The 24,645-nt window shown below is 50.8% G+C and overlaps 1 protein-coding gene and 1 non-coding gene across 2 annotated transcripts; both read left to right on the top strand.

Annotated features, from left to right (window-relative positions):
- The first annotated feature begins 2,287 nt into the window (after window positions 1-2,287).
- On the top strand, window positions 2,288-22,838 carry HSPA9 (heat shock protein family A (Hsp70) member 9). Its single transcript, XM_032196840.1, has 17 exons — window positions 2,288-2,395; window positions 3,717-3,775; window positions 5,140-5,227; window positions 5,319-5,500; window positions 6,019-6,143; window positions 7,352-7,425; window positions 7,513-7,619; window positions 8,364-8,526; window positions 9,173-9,265; window positions 11,033-11,242; window positions 13,668-13,895; window positions 14,646-14,750; window positions 15,581-15,698; window positions 17,314-17,408; window positions 19,560-19,652; window positions 21,273-21,413; window positions 22,062-22,838. The coding sequence occupies exons 1-17, from the start codon at window positions 2,303-2,305 to the stop codon at window positions 22,119-22,121; spliced, it is 2,034 nt and encodes a 677-aa protein (XP_032052731.1). The 5' UTR covers window positions 2,288-2,302; the 3' UTR covers window positions 22,122-22,838.
- LOC116495065 lies at window positions 14,137-14,204 on the top strand. The gene has a single exon (XR_004253922.1). It is a non-coding gene; the product is annotated as a small nucleolar RNA SNORD63 (small nucleolar RNA).
- Window positions 22,839-24,645: the final 1,807 nt, after the last annotated feature.

Raw genomic sequence — 24,645 nt, 5'->3', positions numbered from 1 at the left:
GGGGGCTGCGCAGCACCCACCACGTGCAGCCTAGACCCCATCCAGAAGCTTATGGTATTCCCTGTGCAGCAGCCACAGTTCAAGCAGAGATGAAAACCCTGCTGGGATCAGCACACCTTTAATTAATGGCAATTCTGCAGAAAATCCTGTCCGTTCAAAATGACCCTGTGAAGAATGGAGGCACGCTCTCTGGCTCTGGTTTATTTTAATCACATGCACCGGGATTTATTGAGACATCCAGGCTGTGTTTTCTGAGCATTAGGAGCTCTTTCCATTACAAATCCATGGATTTTTATGCATCGGGTAATGGATTTTTGATGGAATTTTGAAACTGGAAAGAAGCCAGGGCCGGGGACTCCTCAGAACATCACAGCTGGCACCCAAAGAAGAAGAAGAGAAAAAAAATGGAGAGGGAAAAACTTAATGAAAATATATATTTGTATAAACAATCAATGAAGATCGCGTTCGCGTGTTAAACAACCACCTTGAAATTGGTCTGTCTCAAAGGACTGAGCAATTGCAGACTACCTTAGCATGAATGATTTATGACATTCATGAACTTGGCAACTGCATCAGTTTTCCTAAACCTGGCAGCAAACACCACCTGCATATTAAGTGAAGATTTATGATTTATAAAACTCACCTCATTATGCAGAGGAACATGAATTGTCTTATGTGTGCAGTCTATAACTCCCGGGACAGATGAAAAGGCAGCTATGACACACAATTTATGTGCTCTCGCTGCTGAAGTTTGTGGGGGGAAAGCAGGCGGAATAACTAGGTCTCTGAGTTGGGTGCCTTCAAAGCCGCTCAGTGGTAAGGTGGCCAAAATCGCCTGCTTGCTTGGAGGAAAAAATAAAAGCTCTGGAAAGCTTAATGGTGGAGGCCATGTGAATAATCCCTGCACTGAAGGGTGCCCTCCCTCCCGAAAGCACAGGGGTGGGGGGCAGCTGAGGTGGAAAGAAGGGGCTTGGTGTTGAGCTCAGTGCGTGAATTAATCCCTGCCCTTCCCACTGTCCTTTTTTGATCTTCCTTGCTCTGGGATGAGGGTTCCCGGTTACAAGGAGCAGCTCTGCCACATCCCTTCGTGTGCCTGCTGTTTGGTGTGGGAGCCACATGCCTGGGAGAGGACCGAAGCAGAAAATATGTGAGCCAAGCACTCTGGGGTGGGGAGTGTTGGGAAGACTTGGAAATGAGCAGGGCTGAGGGGCTGGAGAACAAGTCCTACAAGGAGCGGCTGAGGGAGCTGGGGATGTTCAGCCTGGAGAAGAGGAGGCTCAGGGGAGACCTTATTGCTCTTTAGAAGTACATTAAAGTAGCGAGGTGGGGGTTGGTCTGTTCTCCCACGTGCCTGGTGACAGGACGAGGGGGAATGGGCTGAAGTTGCGCCAGGGGAGGTTTGGGTTGGATGTTAGGAAGAACTTCTTTACCGAAAGGGTTGTGAGACATTGGGATGGGCTGCCCAGGGAAGTGGTGGAGTCACCATCCCTGGAGGTCTTCAAAAGACATTTAGATGTAGAGGTTGGGGATGTTTTAGTGGAGGGCTGGTTGGCGTTAGAGCAGAGGTTGGAGCCGGTGACCCTGAGGTCTCTTCCAGCCTAGAAACTCTGTTTCTGTGATCTCCTTTGAACGAGGGGCTGTGAGCTGAGGAAGGCCGGCCCCAGAGCCGTGCTGTGTGCTGCTTATTACACTTGGGGGGCTCTGCCTTCTCTGGGAGGCAAAACACGCGTGGAGGCTGCAGGTTCCTGACTAGCGCCCGGCTCCTCAGAGCCGCCCCGATCCCCCCGGCCTCCTTCCCCGCCGCCTCCCCTCAGCCGCCTCAGCCCCGCCCGGCGCACACGGCGCATGCGCACCCGCCCCCGGCGCAGCCCCTCCCGCCCGCGGCCCCGCCCCGCCGGCTGCCGGCGCTGTGCGCATGCGCCCCCGCCCTGACGCAAGGCGGCTGCAATCGCCCCGCGCTTTCTCCTGCCCGACCTTGAGTGCGCGGCCGCCCGCAGGACCCCGGCTGCCCGCTGCTGTGCCGGCACCGGCAGCACGCCCCCGAGGGCCCCCGCCTCAGCTCGGTGCCCGCGGAGGGAGCCTCCGCTTCTCCGTAGACCTCTCGGTACCGGCGCGCAGCCGCGGGAAAGGCGCAAGAACCGGAGCTCTTTCTACAATCTAACGGGAGGAGCAGGCGATCTGTGGGACAGCCCGCAGCGGGGGGTCCTTGCGGCGCGAAGCCCCCCCCCGCGCCGCCCACGTGTGTGGAGGCTTCCAGAAGAGCCCGGCCCGGCCCCGCCGCCCCCCGCCCCCCGCCGCCGCCATGCTCAGCGCCCGCCGCGCCGCCGCCCGCCTGGCCCTGCCCCTGCTGCTGCCCCGCGGCGGGGCCAACGCTGCGCCCCCGGGGCTCGCGCAGGTGCCGGGGGGGGGCCTGAGGGGGGCTCGGGGGGGCTGAGAGGGGTTTGGGGGGGGCGGAGGGGCCTAAAGGGGGCTGGGGGGGGGGCTGAGGGGGGGCTGGGGGGGGGTGAAGGGGCCTGGGGAGTGTGTGGGGGGGCTGGGGGGGCTGAAGGGGGTTGGGGGCGTGAGGAGAGCTCGAGGAGGAGCCGAAAGGGTGGGTGGAGGGAGCTGGGGGGGAATGGGAGGGTTGGGGGGGGGGGCTGAGAGGAGCTGAGGGGGCTGAAGGGGCCTAAATGGGGCTATGGAGGGGATGGGGGGGGCTGGGGCCGCAGGGGGGCTGGGATAGGCCGAAGGGGGCCGCAGGGGGCTGGTGGTGCTGTGCGGGTGCTGGTCCCGATGGGTTCAGGCCCAGGCGGTGTGGGGGCGGCAGGCAGGGCTTGCGAGAAGTGCCCCGTTAGCACTGAGCGCTGCCCTGGTGCGGTTTGTAGGGAAGCGCAGGGCAGGGGTTGCTCAATTCTTTGCTGTCCCCACACAAAATGGACCCGGAGGGCGGGCTCGTAGAGGCAGGGGATGGAAGTGAGTTCAGGAGAACGTGAGTTTAGGGGATGGGGCCTCCTGGGCCGGCAGCTCTTGGTGCTGGGCATGCTCGGCACTGGGTCCTGTGCGGAGCCCAGCACGGGTTGGCCTGCCTGAGCCAGGCTGTCACACCCTGCCCTGCTGCTGGCGTGGGGCAAGGCCACAAGTCCCAAAGGATCCCCAAAACACTCGTGTGTTGGGGTGCTGTTGTTTGTAATGGGATGTTGGGCTAAAAGCACCAGGCAGAGGAAAGCACGGCACTGTCAGAGCTCTCTGAGACACCGATGTGTGCCTGCAGAGACGCAGCTTGTGCAAAAACCACGTACAAGTTGTCACAAAACCTTGAGGGCGGATTTCTCAAGCAGAACAGCAGTAGCTGGCCATGTGCAAGGCTTCAGGAACTGGGTTAATGTTTGGCTGCTGCTCCTCGTCGTGGGCTGAAGGGTCAGAGTTAAATCAGCGAGCTAATTTTTGTCTGCTTAACTGGTAGTGTGCGTGTAGACTGCTTCCAGTGAAATTGCTCAGTTCCAGTAATAAATGTTGGTGTTATAAGGGTAGTAATTGTTTTTTTGTTTCTTTTTTTATGGCAAACAGAAACTTCCTTAAATTCTTGCTTAGTTTACCCTTAAGATTTAAAAAGAAAAAAAAATAATACAGGTTTGTAGTAGGGCTGTGCTACTTCAGAAATTGCCTTCCGCAGAAAGTCTTGGGCTGAACATCTCCTGTTCAAACCAGACCTTCGTGAGAACCTCTTTATTTTACAGACGTTCTGGAATGGCCTCAGTCAGAATGTTCTCAGAGCGGCATCCAGCAGAAGATATGCGTGAGTATTGCCTTGCTTTTCCACATCTGGATGTTTGATGTTTGTTTCGACCCTTTTGACTCCAGAGCTCATTGTGGGAGTGGGAGATGGTGACGAAGAGCAAAACCAGAACCTATGCCTGTTATTTTCCTGAGGCTGTGTCTTTATCCCTGTACTGTTTTTTTATTTCAGGGAACTTTTAGGGTTGCTCTTCCCCCCCCCCACTCTCTACCATGAGCAGCATCCACAAAATTCTTGAGATTTGTTTGATTGGAGAGGGAGAGGATGGAAAACTTGTTTTACACTGGTGTGAAACCAAGGTGACAAGCGGCTCTGTTTCAGTGCAGATAAAGCTTATTTCAAAGAGCTCGTGCATTTCAGTCCCTTGTTTTTCATGTCACAGGATGATGAGGATGGGGCAGTGGTTGTATAACTTAGTCAGATGTTCTGTGAGCAGCGGGGATTGGTGACATGGGGCAGGAAATCTGCTTGTGTTAGGGAAACGGCCCAGCTCTGCTCAGTGCACAGACATGCAGCGGTTGCTTGTTTTGAGAGCACTGCCTGGGGCTGTGTGAACAGGAGTTAGAGCGGCCGAGCACCCCGGGGAGTGAGGCAGCACCCCGGGGAGTGAGGCGGTGATATCCTGGTCCCTGGTAACATAAAAGGGCCCTGCTCTGGCTTCAGGGTGCTCCTCTATTCCAGAAGATGGCTTGTCTATAAAGCAGAACTACAGTTTGGGAGTTCTCACCAGCCTTGGAAGAGGTAACGTGCTTCCTAGGAAGCAGGAAGAGGTTTAAGTTTCCCCCATGTAAGAACCACTCCCGTTGTTCAGAATGAACTTACCACGCTTCAGGAGCAAACAGATGGTTCTTCCACGCTGCCTCAGAGGACCCTGCGTGGGCTTAGCTAGTTCTGTTGTCTCTGTGCACTGTTCACTTCATGCTAAGCAGTGGTAAACGAACTGATCCAATTTATTACTAGCATCTTGCCCACAGGAGGATGTCATCAGGCAAGCTGGAGTGCAGAAACCAAAACAAGTCCAGGAAACTTCATGTCAGGAGGGCAGGGATTACTTGCAGTGCAATCTGTATCTAAATCTTACTGGATGTTGAGAAGATGCAGTTGAAATATTTCTGGTGAAGAGTGATGTTGAGTTTAAACAAATCTGTGGGGATTTAGCTGTAGGTGATCTGATGGAGTCGAGAGCCAGGAGGTTAAATTCCAGTGCAAGAGTCAGAGAGCACCTTTGGGCCCAGAACAGCATGAGGGTTTGCTTCCGTGTCTAGTGAAACATGGCTTTGTCTTCCTTCAAACCAAAAGACTGCTGTATCTAGGTAGTATCTGCCTTTAGCAGTAATCTGATTTTCCTGTAATGCTCCTTACAGCTCAGAAGCAATTAAGGGTGCCGTTATTGGAATTGACCTGGGTACCACAAATTCCTGCGTGGCAGTTATGGAAGGGAAACAAGCCAAAGTAAGTCAAAAACCAACTGCAGCCTGCGGTCCCAGTTGGTGTTCTTAGAGGTGGTGATTTTTGATGGTGTCCTGGCGTGGCTTTCTCGTAGGTGCTGGAGAACTCGGAAGGTGCCAGGACGACGCCGTCGGTGGTCGCCTTCACAGCAGACGGCGAGCGCTTGGTGGGGATGCCGGCGAAGCGGCAGGCGGTCACTAACCCACACAACACCTTCTACGCTACCAAGCGCCTCATCGGGCGGCGCTTCGACGACTCTGAGGTGAAGAAGGACATGTAAGTGGGGGTGGGCAGGGCGATGCCACCTGCGGCAGGAAGAGCACAAAACCCAGTGCTGCGTAACCTGACTGGTTGTGATTCAAAATGCAAACCTTGCTTGGGTGCTGAGGGGTCAAGCAGTTAGACCCTCGTGTTTCGAAGTTCTACCGCTTATGCTCTGAGGACCACGCTGTATTTTTATTTTAAAGTTTTCAGAGAAGTCATCAAACAGTGCACCAATTTGTATTTCTCCTGAGTTTGTATTTCTCCTGAGAGCCTTGCTAATACTGTGCAGAACGCTCAGCATCTACCAAACAAGTTGCTTTTTACTCTTGAGAGCTGTAGCTAAATGAGGACAGAAGTGTGTTGGTACTTCTGGGACTCCCTGGACCTGAGGCCATTTGAAATTTCAGTATTCTCTGTTTAAAGCCTGCATTTAGTGTTGTGATGGTGCTAATTGTAGGGGATCCACGCTGTGTGTTGATACAGAAACTCCAAATGGAGCTGTTACAGGTTTTTTTGTCTCTTTCTTCCAGTAAGAACGTCCCATTTAAAATTGTCCGCGCCTCCAATGGTGACGCCTGGGTGGAGGCCCACGGGAAGCTGTATTCTCCAAGCCAGATTGGTGCCTTTGTGCTAATGAAGATGAAGGAAACTGCAGGTTGGTGGAGTTTGACCTTTGCCATGCACAAATACGAGTGTGACCCTGGTACTGGGCAGCTGTAACTGGCTGTGCTGCCACGAGGCAGGGACTTCTGTGCTGTGGGAATTCTTGCATGGCAGGCCGGGCTGTGGGAGGGTGATGGGCTGTTAGGGAAACCTCAGGGAGGATCAGTGCCTGCCTTAACGTGGGATCTCTGGCAAAATATTAGTGCTTTACTTAAAACACACTCAAATTGAAAGCCAAGTGAGATGATTTTCAGCTGACTTGAATGCACCCTTATTTCAGAAGGGGGAGCTCCTTTTCCTTGAAAACTGCAGTGCTTGTGCCTCCTAGCCTGCAGCTGAGCAAGGGCTTTGGTGGCAGGGTTTTGAGGTTGCTTGGTTCTTACCCAGTGACCAGAAGTGTAGTCAGAGAGGGAATTCTCGTGGAACCCGATTTGTCAGGTGCAGGGAAAAGCTGCTTAGCTTGTGGTGATTTTGAATCTTTACTAGGAAGAAATATCCATTGTCCTGGAGATTTTTTTTTCCTTTTCAATTCCTAATATAGCTTCTGGAATAATTATAACAAATCAGTGTAATAGTAAATCAAATAGCTGTCTTCTGCAGCCTGGGTTGGGAAGTATTATGCAATCACTGTGAAGTGTTTCAAGGGCAGGACTGAGGCTTGTGACTGAAGCTTCATGTGAAGATTTTTTTTTTTCCAGTGTAAGTTCCTGGACACTTGCTGAAGTTGCCAAGAGTACAATAGGAATACTGTTGCAAATGCCTGTAAACACATAGTGTGTATATGTTGTTATGTTAGATATCTTACCTATAAATGTTACCTACAACACATTGTATGGTAAGGACAAAAACGATTAAGTAGTAAGTACCTTACATGCTGAACGCTCCAAAGAAACAGCAAACAACCTCAGTCTTGCATGCTGAGAAGGGTAGTTAAGCTCAGGAATTCTCCCTCGCTAATGGCATCCAGTTACTGATTGAAGTGCAGAGGTGTTCTGCCAGAAATCCACAAACTGTTCCATGGAAGGACTTGGTTTCTGCACAGTTCCCTCTGCATCTTCCCAGAAAACATCAAGTTCTTGAGCAGGAAGTCATTCTCCTGCTAGTTCAGGAAAATTATTTCAAATCAAGTGGTAATAAAGTCGTTGGTTTTCTTTTTAGTGTAAAAATAACTTCTTGTCTCTTTTTTTTTTTTTGCTCCAGAAAATTACCTGGGACATTCAGCAAAGAATGCTGTGATCACAGTTCCTGCTTATTTCAATGATTCTCAGAGACAGGTATTCACCAAGCTCAAAGGTTTTCAGGCTTTTAGGCTGCATTCAGTTTCTCTCACTTATCTGTGCTCTTTTTTTTTCCCCATTTAGGCTACAAAAGATGCTGGGCAGATCTCTGGCTTAAATGTTTTGAGGGTGATTAATGAACCAACAGCAGCTGCACTTGCATATGGTCTGGACAAGTCTGAAGACAAAATGTAAGCCTATGTTCATAACATCAACCCCCTTAAATAAGCGTGCTGTAATTTGCTTTGTAAATGCATCTTCTGGGCTGTTTTTTTCCTGAATCACTGGTTGGAATCCTGCCAAAGTAAACTCTGAGAAGTGAATCAATGCTGTGTCATGCCACCTGTACTCCGTGTCAAGTATACTTGTTAAAGAAACTTCATAACTTGCAGCTACAGCTGAAATTGGCACTGAGTGTTGATAGTGATATTGCCTGCTGGTAGCAGTGACAGGTGTGGCTCCAGCCAGCTGGGTGAGAGGTGGTCACCAGTGGTGCTAAGGGCTGTCGTAAGAGGGAGGTCGAGGTTTGGTGCCTGGCAATCCCCAGTTTGTATCTTTTCCTGGCTGCATTCAACCTTCTGCTGCTCTCAAGGGTGGTCATAAAAATTCAGGGGGGGTTGTTACTGACTTTGTATTTGAGACTGGGATTGCAGTGCTGTGGAAGGCCTCCATCTTGTAGGACATGTTTCACGATGGTTCTAGTGTCCTTGCCATTAGATGCCTTTCCTCAAAGGAGAGGAAAGAACTGCACTCAGAGGGCTTCCACCTGGACTCAGTGCGCTCAAGGAATGTGCACAATGATCTGTGTATTGTTGTTTTTAAAGAACTTTTATGGATGTCACCATGAGGTCTGCACACGTGCCTCTTGACAAGAATGATTTTGAGCCATGCATCTTTGCCTAGAAAGTAATGTTTTTCTGTCTCTGTTCATGTAGCATTGCAGTCTATGACTTGGGTGGAGGCACTTTTGATATCTCCATTTTGGAAATCCAGAAGGGAGTCTTTGAGGTGAAGTCAACCAACGGCGACACGTTCCTAGGTGGAGAAGATTTTGACCAGGCTTTGCTGCAGTATATAGTTAAAGAGTTCAAGAGAGAGGTGAGGTACCTCATCAGAATTCAACCTCGTGTTACGTTGTCTTTTAATCCTGCTTAACTTCTGTGGAAGGATAAGAATTTTCTTAAACTATTAGGACTTCTTTTCAGCTCTATGGCACAACTGAGATTTAAAAGTATTGAAGTTAGCCTGACTTCCAGATCTTAGATCTATTTTCTCAAGGCAGAATGTTCCTCTCCTGGAAGACAGAATAAATAGCAGGGCTTCTGCTTTTTTTCTTCCAGCGTAGCAGGACTACCTATTTGTAGTCTGCTTACTCTAACGAAAATCTGTGGGCTGACTGAATGTGTCAGCACAGATGTACGTGGTGCAGTGTTGGCCGTGGGAAATTGCAATATAATTCCAGCTCTGTTCCTTGCCTTAATATTCTGTGATGCAGCAGCTTTTCCCAGCTTTTATCAGTAACTTACTGAATAATCGCTTCTAGAGCAGAGGGGGCTAACAGATGGTTTTGAAATGCTAAAGATGTTTGCCAGAAGTTAGAGAGATCAACAGCTAGAGAGAAGTTTAACAGGCTCTATTCCAACAAACATCTTTGCAGTCAAGAGTGATTAAAAAGGTGAACTGCAGTGATGAAAAGCTCTCCATGGCTAGCTAACAGTCTGCTAACATCTTTTTTGTTGCTTAGACGGGCGTTGACCTGACTAAAGACAACATGGCCCTCCAAAGGGTGAGAGAAGCATCAGAGAAAGCAAAGTGTGAGCTTTCTTCATCTGTGCAGGTAGGTGGCTGGGCTCAAAGCAGAGTATCAAAATGTTATATTGAACTGTTTTGGTAATTTTTGTTTCTAAAACTCTGAAGTAGCCGCTTTTCTCCTGTGCTGGCAGCTCAAGCTTCTGTTTAATCAAACAGCATTGGTTTAACTGCAAGTTCTCTTTCTCAGGACAGTCTCTCAGTGTCTGTTGGGGAGCAAAACCAGTTGTCAGAAGTGAAGAATGATAATGGATTCTGCCTTTTGCTTGTGTTCTGACACCACGTTTGCTCATTGTGCAGAGAATGTGACCTTGTTCCCAACTCCCATGTTACAGAAGTATGATGGGCAGTAGGGAATTGAGCTGCAGTTAGTACTTCTGTGTGATGGGAGGTACTTAGGGCTCTGTGCAAGCAGCTCCAAAACCTTGTGGTGCTGCTCGCACTACTGAAACAGCTCATTTGTCTAATAGCAAGGAATAATTTCTATAAAGAATCTTATTTTCCACCAGAAGGGTTGCTTAAACAATGAGCAACGTATACACCCTTTCCTTTTCACATGTTTGTATCTTAATGTATTCAAGTTTGTCCTTTATTCACTAGTGAATAAGGAGCCGGAGAAGCAGCAAGCTGGGGGTGTAATCGTGCTGAAGTGAAATTAAGGTCAATTATATAGTAATTGAAATGGGGGCTCTGCCAATTTCTAGGTTCTGAATAAACATTATTTTTTTGTTGGCCAGTGGGGAGCTCATAGCAAGGAGTTCAGGCCAGTCACAATGGGCACATAGTTCTGCCAGAGACGTAGCAGGCTCTGTTTGAACTGGCTTGAGAGCTGGCAAATGCAGGGAAAATGCTGGCAAATACCGGGAAAACTGAATTCCCCAACTCCTTGGTGGTAAAGGGAAAACAGCTCACTGCTGGCCCTGTCCTCCCTGGTGTTTCTGAGCATGCCATTTACAAAGTGAATGTGCACCTCTAGCCTGTGGCATGGGTGTAGTTCTTGTTCTGGGAAGTTAAATCTCTAGAGCTTAAACAGTTTTTGTAGTCCTGATGATGTCACCATGATTCAGCACTTGAAGATGATTTCAGTGTAAGACTTGATTTTAAAATCCAGGGTGTGAATTTCTAAGATTGTGCACAAATAACAATGAGAAACAGGGAGGGTGGCCCATGGCACTGAACATTTGGGTTAAATAGCAGCTAACTAGTTGTCAGACAAGCTGCTTGCCTTTAAGCAACGGTCACCAGTTGGTTCCTTTGGGCAGCTTACCTGGTATGAAGTGTTAGGTAGTTGGTAGCAAAATCTGGCTGAAAATGAACTTCTGTGTTGTGCTGGAGGGAGGGAATTAAGGTTGTAACTTCACAGGTTTCAGCTCTTACTTCCTACCTATGATAGAAATTAAATACTGCTGCTTACAACCACTAGTGAAAATGATGGTTTAATCATTACTTCCTTTATAACACTGACAAATTGTGTGCATAAACCACAATGACATGAGCTGTGAAGAGCAAGAGAACGCTTTTTCCATGACCATGAAGGACCTCAGAGTAACACGGAGTATTAAAATTGGTACTTAACAGTTGTAACCGTGAGATGTGTAACAAAATCTTTCTTACCTCTTGTATGAAATGTAAAATACAAACATACCTGCTGCCAGGTAGGGACTGGGCTTTGAGTGCACAGGCACGTCGATGTTTTAGAGCAGGCAGAACAGAACCTGTAGCTTGGTCTGAAACCTGTGTGGGGCTGCCTCGCTTTCTGTTTGTGGTTTTCACACTGTCTGTTTTTGTACTGCAGACTGATATCAACTTGCCATACCTTACTATGGATGCCTCTGGACCAAAGCACCTGAACATGAAGCTGAGCCGCTCGCAGTTTGAGGGCATCGTGGCTGATCTGATCAGAAGGACGGTAGCGCCGTGCCAGAAGGCCATGCAGGATGCCGAAGTCAGCAAGAGTGACATTGGTGAAGTCATCCTCGTCGGTGGCATGACCAGGATGCCGAAGGTATGAGATATGTCCCCGTTACGGGCCCGGCTGGCACAGCTACCAGTGCTGCTGCTGGGGGTGATCTATTACGGAAAAGTTCAGGGTCTGGGCACTTCAAGGCTCCGGCCACTGAAGGCCCCCAGGAGCAGGACAGACGTGCTTGGTAGTCCTATGAAAGCAGTGCCAAGGGACTCCTCTTCCTGCAGCTCAGCTGGGGGTCGTAGCTGAGTCGCAGTTTAAAAAGACAAGTGGGAGGTATCAGGATTTGAAAACTCATCCTGGTTTCCTGCTTTTTGTGGACCGAACACCAGCAGTATTGCTGAGATGTACAGTGTGTTTTTCCTGTAGAATTCAGCATGTGATAAAGGTCCACTTCAATGACAGTAACCTCTCGGTAATCTCTGGCACCCGCGAGCTTTCCTTGCCTGTGCAGGGCGCTTGCAGCTAGCTCTGAAGAAACCTCAGAAGCACAACTATCCAGTTACCTGCTGCTTGGGTGTGTTTGTCTTTTCTCGAGGCGGTGCTGGCTGTTGTCAGGCACGCTTAATCGGCTCTCCTCAGTGCTCATTACCTAACACCTGGACCTGGTGTTCTGGTGATAAGCACCACATAACTTAAAAGCTTGCTCTGCTGACGTGTACAGGCTTGCAGATAAGGTGCTCTCTTCTGGTAATTTGCCGTTTTTATTCATAGCAATGCAGACTGTTAGCTCCCCTGAAGTCAGTGCTGAACATGTATGTGCGCTGCTGCCTTCAAGGGTACGGCTTATCCTTTTCTGCAGACATCAGCAAAATTTCATTCCACAGGATCTGTCAGGCTCGGACAGCTTGTTTTGCTGTTACTGCTTGTGACTGACAGGTCCTTGCTAGGATAATACATTGTGCATGGTCCCGCCTGGGGTTTTTAGTTCCTTTTTTTTTTTTTTTTTTTTTTTCCCCTCTGTCCCCTTTCTGATGTGTTACATGAGCCTTGGGGGCTGCAGGTGATGTTAGTGTCTGCAGAAGGTCACCCGGGCAGCGGAACCAAAGGGACAAGATAAGGAAAAGGTGCTGCTCTGGCCAAAACTCAAATGGAATAAGTGTGCTAAACCTTCCCAAAGGCCCTATCAGTCCAGTAGGACAGAAGAAAAATGTCTGTGAAGTGAGAAATAAAGTGAGAAAAATACTTTTGGAAGTGGGGACGCCCTTCCTGAAACCTTAACTATCCTTTAAGGGTGGGAGACAGCACATAAATACTCCCCTCATCTTGTTTATGTCCCGTGCTCATGGCTCTGAGGTTATGTAAGGCTTTCCTGCGTGCCCATAGCCAGGGTGAGAGCTCTGGTTCCAAGATCAGTGCCCGTATGTTGTGCATAGCACAGAGTGTTCCCTCCTGTGTTGTTGTTTGCTAGGAGGGAGCTCGCCTTCTTTGGAGCTCACGTGGCCAGTGCTGCAGGAAACATAAAGTGGGTGGTTAGAAGTAATGGCTCTTTTGTGCTGTAAAATATGCCTCCGGAGGGAAAGACTTGCACTTAATTATATGTTCATGCACAAAGTGTCTTCCTCTGCAGGGAACGCTGCCTGCAAATGTCTCTTGGCTCACACACGGAGTCGGACGCTTGCTTACAGCGCGGTTTGCCAGGCACACGGTGCTCACCTGTGCAGATGTTTGCCTGCTGAGCGCGCTCAGAGAGGCGGGATGCTGTGAACAGGAACCAGGCTTCACACCCTTCTCAGCAGGGGAGAGAAACGGGCTACTGAGCTGCGGCTCTCACTGCATTCCCTTCTGGGTACTTCAGCAGTAAATCTGTTGCAATCATGAGCACATCATTCCAAAGGGGCAGAGCAGTGAAAAGCTAATAACACAGCTCAAACCGTCTGCTGACATAGCAGTCTACCTCTCTGGTGAAACAGCCCATTAAATAAAGAGTTTGAAAACGCTGCCCTTCATACACTTTAATTTTTTTTCTTTATTACATGCAAACAAGATGAACTGTCCTTCTGCTCTGGAGACAGAGCACAGGGAAGGTCAGAAACCCAGAGTTGTGCTGTCCTTGGCAGCTGTGTTCTGCCCGGTGCTGGCTTGTACAAGTTCCAGGGGAGCAATCCTTGGCTCCTGCGTGATAAACATGGGGTGATCCCTCCTGAATAAGGCTGGGCTATGTGAAAGGACCAGTGCAGGTGGGGTGCACAGGTTGATGGGCAGCTGGGGAGCTTGACTGCAAGAAAATCTCCAGAGAAAAGGTTTTCTAGACTGCAGTAAGTGCATGTAACAGGGAACATGGAATGGTGGATTAGGGAGCAACCACGAGCCTAAGGTTTAGTATTTCTCTCATGCCACCAGGTAAGATGGCAGCAGGACCATAAAGACAAAACCTTTGGCCAGGGCTGGGGCGTTCTTGTGGCTGCAGCACCATGCAGCGATGGCTCGCTCCCCGTCTGAGCTGTGCTCTTTCCCCATTCAGGTGCAGCAGACTGTGCAGGAATTGTTTGGCCGCGCTCCCAGCAAAGCAGTCAATCCCGACGAAGCTGTGGCGATCGGTGCGGCTATCCAGGGTGGCGTGTTAGCTGGTGATGTTACCGACGTGCTGCTGCTGGATGTGACTCCCCTCTCCTTGGGCATCGAGACCCTGGGAGGAGTCTTCACCAAGCTCATCAACAGGAATACCACCATACCAACCAAGAAGAGCCAGGTACGAATGGGCTGCGTCCAGCGGAGGTCTGAGCACCGAGCAGGGCTGCCCAAAGCATCCCAGTAGATGGTCTTCTCTCCTCAGCTGGCACAAAGAAGCAGCTTAGGAGTCAAGGTTTAGTGTCTGCCCATGAGTATCTCTGCTAATTGTTAGCGTGCCCAAAGGAGGAGGATAAAACCGAGTCCCGGTGTGCCAAGATATCCTGGGGTGTCTGCAGCCTGCTCAGGATTGCAGCGTGTGTGTGCCATGATGTAACTGTCAACACATCATCCTGAAGGATTGTGTGGAGACCTTCTGTAACTGAGCACCGCGCCAATCTGAGACCTCCTTTCTTCATCTGTGTGCCTTGGAAACTTTTTTTTCAGATGTTTTCTTGTAGTGTGGGCCACTAGCAGACTTGGGTGTGATCCTTTCTCTCACTTTGCCTTGGCTGGCTCTCCTGGTGTGTGCTCCTACTGATAACACTTGTTCTCTGTGGTGTGGGGCAGGGACAGGAGTCTTGTTGCTTCAGGAGGAAGCGTTCTGGTAACGTGGCTGCCTGCCAGCGACCAGAGCCTGCTGCTGGCATGGCCTCACCAGCTTTTGTGTGTTCAAATGCGTATAAGATGAGATGCCAGTGAACTTGGCTGTGGCTACTCTTGGTGCTTTGTTGTTTAGTCAGAGCTTTTTAAAGGAGCAGGAACACATGAGCAGGAATCAGTTCGTGTGGTGCAATTTGGTAGCAGTCCACTAACTGTTTGTTTTCCACAGGTGTTTTCTACAGCTGCAGATGGGCAGACTCAAGTGGAGATCAAAGTATGCCAGGGGGAGAGGGAGATGGCGAGTGACAACAAACTTCTTGGCCAGTTCACGCTGGTAGGTTGGCTACTTGGTATTCCTGACCTTAATCTTGACCTTCTTTGAGAAGTTCAAAGCCTTCTGCATGTCAGGCGAACCCTGAAGGCAGCGTTAGGGGTGAGTTGTCTTACAGAAGATATTTCACCCTATTTGTAACTTAAAGAAAAAAGCAGTCCCTGAAGTTAAAGCCTGATGCTGGGACAGCTTTTCAGTGGCAAGGGACCAGCTAGTGTTTAAATGGAGCTCAGAGTTTCCCAGCAGTGCTGGGGGATGCTTGTGATGTAGCTTTAGGGCTAGGCGCAGTCACCTAGCAGAGCCTTCTCTGCTCCTGGGCACAAAGACCTGAAGGAGCTCTGTAGTACCAGACATGCTCCGCAGATAATCTGAATGCTGGCCTTTCCTCCCCTGTTACAAAGACAAGGCTCAGAGCAGGCTCCAGGCTCGGTGCAGTCCCTATAGAGCAGTCACTTTCCAGCCTGGCACCACTATTCTGCAAACACGCGTGGATCTGCCCAGGTTATCAGAGGACAGTTCGGCACTTGGTGTGCGCAGCACGTGGCTGACTGTGGCTCCACGCACAGAATTGGTTTGTTCAGGTGTCAGACAGCAAACTTTGACAGAGCCATTGGATCTTGCTGTTGCTAAGAAGTAGTTCCTAAGGTAGGAGTCTGTGTGCTGTTAAATCTGTTCAGATGCTGTTAATTCTCCACGTGGTGCCAACGGGCATTTTGAGGGCTCAGCTCTGAGGCTTAGTTTCCAGTTGATTTACCTGGCAGATCACCGAGATGAGGTGCCCAGTGTTGGAGCCTTGCACCCTGAGCTAATGGCTGAGCTCTTCTCCTCCTCAGGTTGGGATTCCTCCGGCGCCACGCGGGGTGCCCCAGATCGAGGTCACTTTTGACATTGATGCCAACGGAATCGTTCATGTGTCAGCCAAGGACAAAGGCACCGGGCGTGAACAGCAAAGTAAGTGCTCCGGGGTGCTGTGTGGGGTGGGAAGGACAGGTGTGGAGCAGGGGGCTGTGCCCTGGAGGGACAGAAATCAGGGACTGGGAATCCTGCACCTTGTCCCTGTGCTGTGCTCCTGGGCACGCTGCTCCTCGGGGAGTGCTCTCTGCCACCACACAGAAGCAGCTGAGGCTGCTTGCATGGAGATGCCAGCTTTTAAGGGAGAAATCAAACTGGGGAGACCCCTGTAAAATCCGAGGCTGAGTACACTGGCCTTGTGCTGCCACCCTGTTTTGGTTCTGAGGCAAAGATATTGAAATTCAGGCATATTGAAGCCGCAGGTATTTTGTGAAACCACTTGATTCGCTTTCCTTCGTTTAGGCTGCAAACATCTCTAAATGGCAGGGGGCTCGGGGACTTCAAGCTGCCAGCACGTTGTGCTCTGTGTGCAATGAAATGTTAGGCCCAGTGTTCTGGGGTAATTAACAGCGTGGTTGACTCTTTCTAAAGCCCTGTTGTGGGCTTAGAAAATTAATTTGAAGCATTTGTAGATTCCCCTGGTACAAATAGATCTCTTTTGTGCCTGTGACTGGGAAGGCTCTATACTGCCCTTCAGTCATTTCTTGGAGGGAATGACTAGAGCAATCGGATGCATGCTCCAGTTAAGAAAAATACTGTTAACTCTACTGGCAACTCGAAGGTATGTGGTGTTCTTAATCACACTGCTTGGCTTTTGGCATAAACGATTCCAAAAGCACACTGCATGTTACTTTGATTTCTCTGTAGATTTTTCCCTGTGACAGCCTTCTAGCTCTGAATAAATAGGCAACTAGAATTTCAGTTGCCTGTCTGTCTGCAAATATGGTCCTAAGCAGAAAGCTGAACTCCTCATCCCACAGCTGCATCCAAAGGACGTGTGTGTGCCTTTGTTTAGGGTTTCATACCACTGGCAAATACTATATAAAACTTTGGGGCCTGCTATACCCGTTTTTTTGACTTTGCAATATCCAGGACGTCAGTCTACCCAACCAACTCATGCTTCTCTGCAGAACTTGGTTTATGTCTGGACTATGTGTTTGGGCTTTTTGACACAAATGGGGAAAAACAGGGGACCTTCAGCAGCCCACCTACAGAGTCATGCTGTGCTTGCTTATCAAGGGCAGCATGATAAGGTGGGTAGGGAATAGTGTTACTGTGCTACCAGCCTGAACATCTGTCCAGTAGTGAAAGGAATCTGTGTCCTGATAAAAAGGGTTCAGTGGTGGTGGGGTTTTTGTGTTGTTTTTCTGGGTCTTCATTTTTTTTTAATCTCCCCCCTTTTGGTTTGGGGGCTTTTTGTGCGTGTTTGCTTTCCCGAAGGAGTAACTGAAGAACAAGGTGATTACAAAGAAATAGGCAGGAAGTGTCTGGCAGAGCTGGGGAGGAGGGAAGGAGGGATCTAAGATGTCAGGCTTTTATCTTGCCAACTGCATCGCAGCCCCTTCAAAGGCTGGTTGTCTTTGTACGGCCCACGGGGTCTGCACAGGTGCAGAGTCCCTGAGCAAGGCTGTCGCTGTGGAGAGGGCTTGGGAAATGAGTCTCCTTTCCTCAAAGAGAGGGCACGTCCTTTATTAATGTTAATTCTCTAATGCAGTTGTTATCCAGTCTTCTGGTGGCCTTAGCAAAGACGAAATTGAGAACATGGTGAAGAATGCAGAGAAATACGCGGAGGAGGACAGGCGAAGAAAGGTAAGGTGACTGCTGCGGCACCTCGCAGCTTGCAGCCCGCCTGCTGGGTGCTGCCACTGTGTGCCACTGACCGTGCTGACCTTGAAGGAGCTGCAGGTTCTTATCCGCACCGCCCTGAGCCGTGGGCCCATGTGGTTACCTGGGTATCTGCTTGCTTCCCCCGTATCCAGTTCAGACCGTGCAGTTGCAAGGAGGGTTGGGCTGGGTAAGCGGCCCTGTGTGATCAGTAACATAATTCCTCCCTGAAGAGTTACTGGGGCTTGGAGGCAGCAGTAAGCAAACTCACATGCCTGCTGCTCACGACTGACAGCTTTGCAACTATAGCTGATGCTTTCTGTCAGCAGTGCTCGTTGCTGTTCAGCTGCCCGTTATCCTGGCTGGTTGTCTGAAGCTAGCTTGCTGCAGCCAGGTTCTCACAGTGGTGGCCTTCCATTTAATTGCAGGCAGTACAGGGAAGATGCAGACTACTTAGGAGTTTATTTTAAAGCCAAATGTATAGAGCCTGCTAAGCAAAGCTGTGAAGCATCCTCATCCTTCCTAAGTGGGAAGTTGCTTTCTGTAGTCCTTAAACATCTCACTGCCTGGCACCTTGAATGCTCAGTACTTGCCCTCAGCGCAGGTGAAGCCGTCAGGAGGTGTTTGAAAGCCTCGCTGACTTTGTCAGGAAGGTCTGATGCTGGCCATGGCTGAGCGGCTGAACCTGTGATACTCGCAGGGTTAATGGTTGGAACTAATTGGCTTAATGAGGGTAGACCTATTTAATGACACTACTAAATATGGAGCATTGATTTTTAAAGCAGACACGAGGAAGGCTCAGGGATATGACACCAGCGTATGTTCAGTGCTGGCTGAAGCCGCACGCTGCATTTTTCTGCTTTGTGTGCCCCTAGGCTGTGTAAAGCTGCCTCAGGTACTCAAGGTAGTGAAGGGATCGGAAGAGGACTAAAGGAGAAAATGTATGGAATAAATTCACATGAAGCAGCCCCTCTATGCTGTAAGAGCTCTAGATCCACAAGAGATTGGCTTAACCTGCAGGTTAGGTGCAGAACACTTGGAGACTTTGGTCTGGGAGCCCCACTGTTCAAATATCTGCATCATTGCCAGGGAGCGTCAGTGGTGGCACAGCACTTGAAGAGTTTGTGCTGAAATTTCCTGTTGCCACGCTTTGACTTTGTACCTTAAATCATGGAGGGGGTGAGTTCTGCCCTGTTAACAGTCCAAGTGGGATTCATCTCTGCCCAGTTACCGCATGGAGGCTGCTTTCTTAACTGGCACATCTGTCTCTTTATAAGATTTGCATAATTTGATTGTCAAAGCTCCCCGTTACACCTTTCTGATCGTGGTTTTACCACCATGGAAGTAACCATAAGTGCACAGACAGATAGCACTCTGCTGGACTTAACATCCTGCTGTCAACTCTGGCATCCCACACAAAGCACAGACACAGCATAGGCACTAAATAATTGATCACCTGCTTTCCTCCTGAGTCTCCTGAGCATGTTATCACACCCTTGCTCAGGTAGACTCGTCTTTGAGATGGGGAGGGCTGGGTGTCCCAGAGGCTGTTGCTGATGAAATAGTTCACACTGACAGTGGGACTGAATTATGTCTAAGAACTACCACACCTCTGTCCTGAGAGCCTACTCAGTCACCTGTTGGTCATCCTCGCAGCACTAATTAATAGTTCCTACCCAGCACAGTGGTTATTTCCATCGTTGAGTTGTTACACATACTGCTAATAAGGAAACACCAGTAAAACAACCCCACATTTGAGGTGTCTCTAGAGCCCTCGTTGCTGAAGAAGCCCGAGAGTATTCTTGAAAAGCTCTGTGGCTTCCTCAAGGAGCAGAACGTAGAGCTGAGCAGTCTCTGCGCTGGCTCGCTTTTTCAGCCTCCCAGTAGTAGTATTTTGTTGGTTGCTTCTGCTTCGGTGGGTGTCAGAGGAAGGAATGTCTCAGTTAGACCCCTGTTTGGGCTTCGGTGCCAGAATACCCCTGGAAGTGGTTGGCTTCCATTTCCTTTTTCCACCTTGCCATTAAGAAGGACCCTGGCTGGGAGCTGGAATGGAGTTTGGGGAAAGAAATGTTAGCATGTCAGGCAGCTCGTGCTGCCAGCTGTGCGCAGGAGGCCCTGATGAGCTCTCTTCCCCAGGAACGCGTGGAAGCCGTCAACATGGCCGAGGGCATCATCCACGACACGGAGTCGAAGATGGAGGAGTTCAAGGATCAGCTGCCAGCAGATGAGGTGGGTGACACCCCCAGATCCGTGCGGTTCTTTGCCGTGTCTGCTCAAACTCCTGCTGGGCTCCTAGCTGGCTCTGGGCGCTGGCACCAGCTCCGTGTTGCCCTGCTGTGTAAGGGTGGCACAGTCATCGACTCGTCTGGGTTCTGCACTTAGGTATGGGAGGATGTAAGAGCATACTTATGATGAGATGGTTGGAGTAATAGCACATTCTGAAGTGCAAGTTGGGTGTCAGTGAAGACTTAAGAGCCTGGGAAGCTGCTAACGAGTTGTGTCCTTGGGCTGGCCTTGCAGGGATTTGATAAGAACTGGCCTGTGTCCTGCATGAGAGGAAAATTTTGCTCAAAAGCTAGAGATTCCAAGCAGCGCCTGCCCGGCGTTAGCAGCTTTCCCTTGTCTCTGCTGTGCAGCCCTGGCAGTCTCGGTGGTGTGAGCACAGCATCCGAGAACTGGGAGGCAATGAAAATGATGGGATCCACTTAGCTCTAATTTTCCTTCTATCTTTGGAGTGAAGTGGATAGTTAGCGTCAAAGGAGTGCTTTCCGTGCCTTTCGAAGTGACGGTTTAATTTCAACATTATGAATTTCAAAAGCCAAGTTTAAAACAGATTGCACAATCTTCAACTTAACAACTCTTGGGAATGGGATAAAAGGGGCTCTGTGAGGCATTTGAGGGAACAAGAAGTTGGTTTGTTGGTGAGGAGCCTCTGATTGCTTTAAACTCTGTCTTTCAGCTCAGGTCCTCTGTGCTTGGGACTATGACTGCTGGAGTTTTCTCCCGCAGGAGCAGAGCCTCCATCTCTGTTCTTTGCGAGAACTGTTCCCTGTGATGCTTTCTGGGGGAATACCGAGGGAAAGAAGGGTAGCAGTGCCTGGAGGAAGCCCCGTGTGCTCTGGGTGGAGCTGGGAGCCTGGCACAGGCAGCCTCGGTTGCCTTCCCCATCCCACAGGTCTAAATGAGGAGCTCTCTGCCCACGTTTTCCCTGCGAACGCTGCTGAGCAAGCGCTGGCGGCACAGCTGTCCCCCAGTCACCTCCCTTCTCCAGGCCTGCCTCGCCAGCAGCCTGCCAGAGAAATGCCAGACTGTGTGGAGGGTTTGACAGATGGCTACAGGGGCTGGGATGAGACCGTACTGCTTTTGTTTGCCTCCCTGCTCCTCCCACGTGCAACAAAGGGATTAAACAGGGTTGTGAGCAGCCTTACTCGCTGGCTTCCTGACAGTGCCTTAAATATAGATGAGAACCAGCTTGCTTTTCCCTTTACCCTGGCTGCCGGGGTGGCTGGCTGGCTGGCGAGGTGTGCCAGGGAGAGCAGCTCTGCTCCTTGGCGGGCTGCTCGGTCTCTGCAGTGCTTTCTGTCCTTGGCGCCTCTGCCGAGACTGCAAACGAGGGGACCGCTTAATGCCGACTGCGGTGCGTTTAGCGAGGTGGACACGTGCCCACTGGGAGCCGAGCGCAGTCCCAGTCCCTGCAGGCCATATGGCTCCGTTTGAGACTCTAACTTCCCAGCTTCTGGCAAAAACCTGGAGTTTTGCTGTGGCCACTAGGTGGGTGAAATGGCAGGAATGAGATTTTTTCGGTGAACGCGTGCAGCTGCATCATGTTTGTCCGTGTGTTCTTCGCAGTGCAACAAATTGAAGGAAGAAATTGCTAAAATGAGGGAACTTCTGGCTCGTAAAGACAGCGAAACGGGAGAAAACATCAGGCAGGCAGCGACCAGCCTGCAGCAGGCTTCCCTGAAACTCTTTGAAATGGCATACAAGAAGGTAGGTTCATGGTCACTTACATTTTATAGCACTTGGATGGGGAGGGGGGAGTTGGGCCACCAAATATTTAGGCATGGTGCTGACTCTTGGCACAGCTCCCTTTGGCTGGGGCTTTCCCCTGTGTCTGCAGGTTATCTGAAGTAATGTCTGGAGTGCCCTGAAGATGATTCTGTAACAGGCTTCCTGTTCAGCCTGCCTAAAACCACAGTAGTCAGGCCAGGGGGATTTTTTTCCTAGTCTCTCAGTGAGAGGCCCTCCTGTCTGAGCCCATTTTGGCAGACGGGTGCTGACCCTGTCCAGGGGACGTGTGCCGGGATGGAAATGGCACACACGGCCCAGGTGACCTTGGTGCTGCTAAGCTGGGGGAAAGCTGCTTTGATGTCAAACTGACAGCGTTCAGTGCTGCAACGTAAGCTCGTTATGTCCACTGGGAACAAGTAAATAATGGGAAGATAATTTCCTTCCTCTTAGTAGCAGTCATGTGGAGACCAGGATTGCTTCCATTCTCCAGTGGACAATCACCCTTTTTCTCTGGAGAAGGGTTTCTTCAGTCTAGAATTAACCTAAACAGATGGGGGGAAAAAAAAAAACACGTCTGGGGAGAAACATGTTGTTGCTGCTGCCACTAAGAAGCACTCTCTTTCACAGATGGCCTCGGAACGAGAGGGTTCTGGAAGTCCAGGAGATCAGAAGGAAGAGAAGCAATAAGAAGTCTCGGCCTTGCCTTGACTAGAGCACAAAGAGGCGGTGGATATTCTTGATGCTTGGGAGAGAAGGCACCTTCCTGAGCAGAAACGGGCAGAATTCAGACTTACTGTGTTTTTGCAGTATTCTATATATAAAAATTCTTTAATGTATAAACTTAGTGATGTGTCTGCTAGGTAAATTGTCACATGATGAAAGTTAATTCATGCAAGACAAAGTTCGAAGTGTTTGGCCCTGCGGTATTCAACTGAGGCACTTGAGGACTTGCTGATCATTTGTTTCTGATACTTGACACAATGGTGTACTGAATCTGGTACCGGAGCTTGGAAACCATGTTAGTGAATCGAGAGGTGGAGAGGGAGGTTCTGGTGGAAGCAGGCGGGGAGTAACACCTGTTTGGATCCTCCTCGTGGATCTGAGCACTTGTGAACAGGTCCTGAGGCCTGTGAACAGCAAGGGCGAGGCTGGTTACATTGCTGGAGAACATCCAGATCTGCAGCTAGTGCCCTTGTTCTGGAGGAGGGGGGGTCTCCAAATTTAGCTGTAACATTTCTTACAAAAGAGGCTACACGAAAGCTGCGTACTTTTACTTGTCTGAGCCTTCTGCTCCATCCTGTGTCTGTTCTCTGCTTATGGCAAAACAATTTCCTGGATAATAAAACTGTTATTGGATCCATTCTGGATTTTTTTAAATAAAAGCAGAAAAGTGTCCAGCCTGGCGTTCTTGGTATCGTGGCCTTTGTTGGAGAAGGGGAGGCTGCCTGGGACAGCTCATGCAAAGGAGCAGCCCGCTGTGGCAGCGCTGGGGTCTGGAATTTGTGCTGGACTCAAGTGCAGACAGAATGCAGCTGCTGCCTGCCCTGGCACACCATCACCTCTCGGAGCTGTTGCTCCTTCTCTGCTGGTGCTGTGGGCGCAATCTTCTGCAAGGAGAGCAAATCCTACAGCTGCCTTCATCTGACAGCTGGGATACATAGTGGAGAGGAAGGGGGTTATTTTTCTTAGCACTAGGCACTTTCCCTTTTGGGATGGCTCTGAGGCCCGAAGCCACAGCCCTTCCTTGTCCTTGCACTCCTGAGCTGGTGGGGGGCTGAGAGCGGCTGCTTCAGCCACCGAGACCTCCTCAGCCAGAAAACCCAGGGGCAGCTTCCACTTGAACATGAACGGAGGAGAACTGACTCGGGCTGTTAGAACTGGCCTGGGCTGTGGAAGCTTTTTCCTGTTGCCACATTAAAGAGCTGTGAGCAACCTCTGCGTGAAGCAAAAGGGAACCTGGAGCATTTCTGCCCAGACAGAAGGTGTCAAAGAAGAGGCTGGGCACAGCCATGGGGAGAGATGGGAGGCAAAACGCTGCTGGGGTGAGGAGGGCAGGCTGAGGGCGTGTGTGTGTGAATTGGTGGCTTTGTTCTGTCCCAGCACAGCCCCAGCCCTGTCCTTTGTGGCAGTGCCTGGGAGTGCGGATCCCCCTGGGTGGGCTGCGAAGAGCTGAGCACCGGGAACAAACGGCTTTGGGGGAAAAGGTTCGGAAATGGCCCCCACAGGGGGGCTGCTGCGCCCGGCCTGAGCTGCGGGTGGGTGCTGGGTGGGACAAACTGGGACAACTGGGGTGGTGCTGGGCTCCTGCTGCAGCCTGGGGCCCACGGGGTGAGGGCAGGGGAGTGTCTTCATCATCACCACCACCATCATCATCATCCTCATTACCACCATCTTCATCAACACCATCATCTTCCTCACCACCATCACCTTTATCACCACCATCACCTTTATCACCACCATCCTCATCTTCTTCACCTTCCTCACCATCTTCTTCCTCACCACCATCATCCTCGTCATCTTCCTCACCACCACCATCAACCTCATGTCGTCACCCTCATCACCACTGCCTTCATCTTCTTCCTCACCATCATCTTCCTCACCATCTTCATCATCTTCACCACCACCCTCATGTTCTTCACCACCTTCATCTTCACCATCCTCATCCTCACCCCCGCCACCGCCCTCACAGCCCCCGACCCCCCCCCCATGGCTGCCCTCCCCTTTCTCGCCCCTCCCTGTCGCGACACGCCCCGCCTATCGCGACACCCCGTGCCCCCCACGGGGCCGGGCGGTGCACGCCGCTCACCGCCACCCCTCAGCCCCGTGCGCGGGGCGGCGAGGCGTTAATTAACCCAGCACTAATGAACCCGGTGCTAATGAACCCGGCGCTAATGAAGCGTCCCCTTTAAGCACCCCCTTCTCGCGATACCTCCCGTGGAGGCACTGAGGAGGGGGGGGGTAGCGCACCGCGAACTACACCCCCCACAACCCCCCGCGCGGCCGGGCAGCCAATCACCGCCCGCCCCGCGAGCGCGCGCCGCGTCCCTCCCCCCTCCTTTCCCCCCCCTTCTCCCGGAAGTGATGTCAGGGCGCCCCCCACGTGAGCCGATTGCAACACATGCGGCGCGGCGAGGGGGAGCGCGAGCAGCCGCGGGCCGACGTCAGCGCCGCCGCCAGCCGCGCGCCGCCGGGGGGGGGAGGGAGGAGCGGG

The sequence above is a fragment of the Aythya fuligula genome, chromosome 14, assembly GCF_009819795.1.
Source record: "Aythya fuligula isolate bAytFul2 chromosome 14, bAytFul2.pri, whole genome shotgun sequence".
Classification (NCBI taxonomy): domain Eukaryota; kingdom Metazoa; phylum Chordata; class Aves; order Anseriformes; family Anatidae; genus Aythya; species Aythya fuligula.
Note: the sequence above shows the minus strand (reverse complement) of the source record. Positions and strands in the feature narration are given on the sequence as shown.

Coding starts and splice junctions, on each gene's coding strand:
- HSPA9 (XM_032196840.1), top strand. CDS start 2,303: ATGCTCAGCGCCCGCCGCGCCGCCGCCCGCCTGGCCCTGCCCCTGCTG. Junction 3,776..5,139: donor GCATCCAGCAGAAGATATGC/GTGAGTATTGCC, acceptor TGCTCCTTACAG/CTCAGAAGCAATTAAGGGTG. Junction 21,414..22,061: donor TTGAAATGGCATACAAGAAG/GTAGGTTCATGG, acceptor TCTCTTTCACAG/ATGGCCTCGGAACGAGAGGG.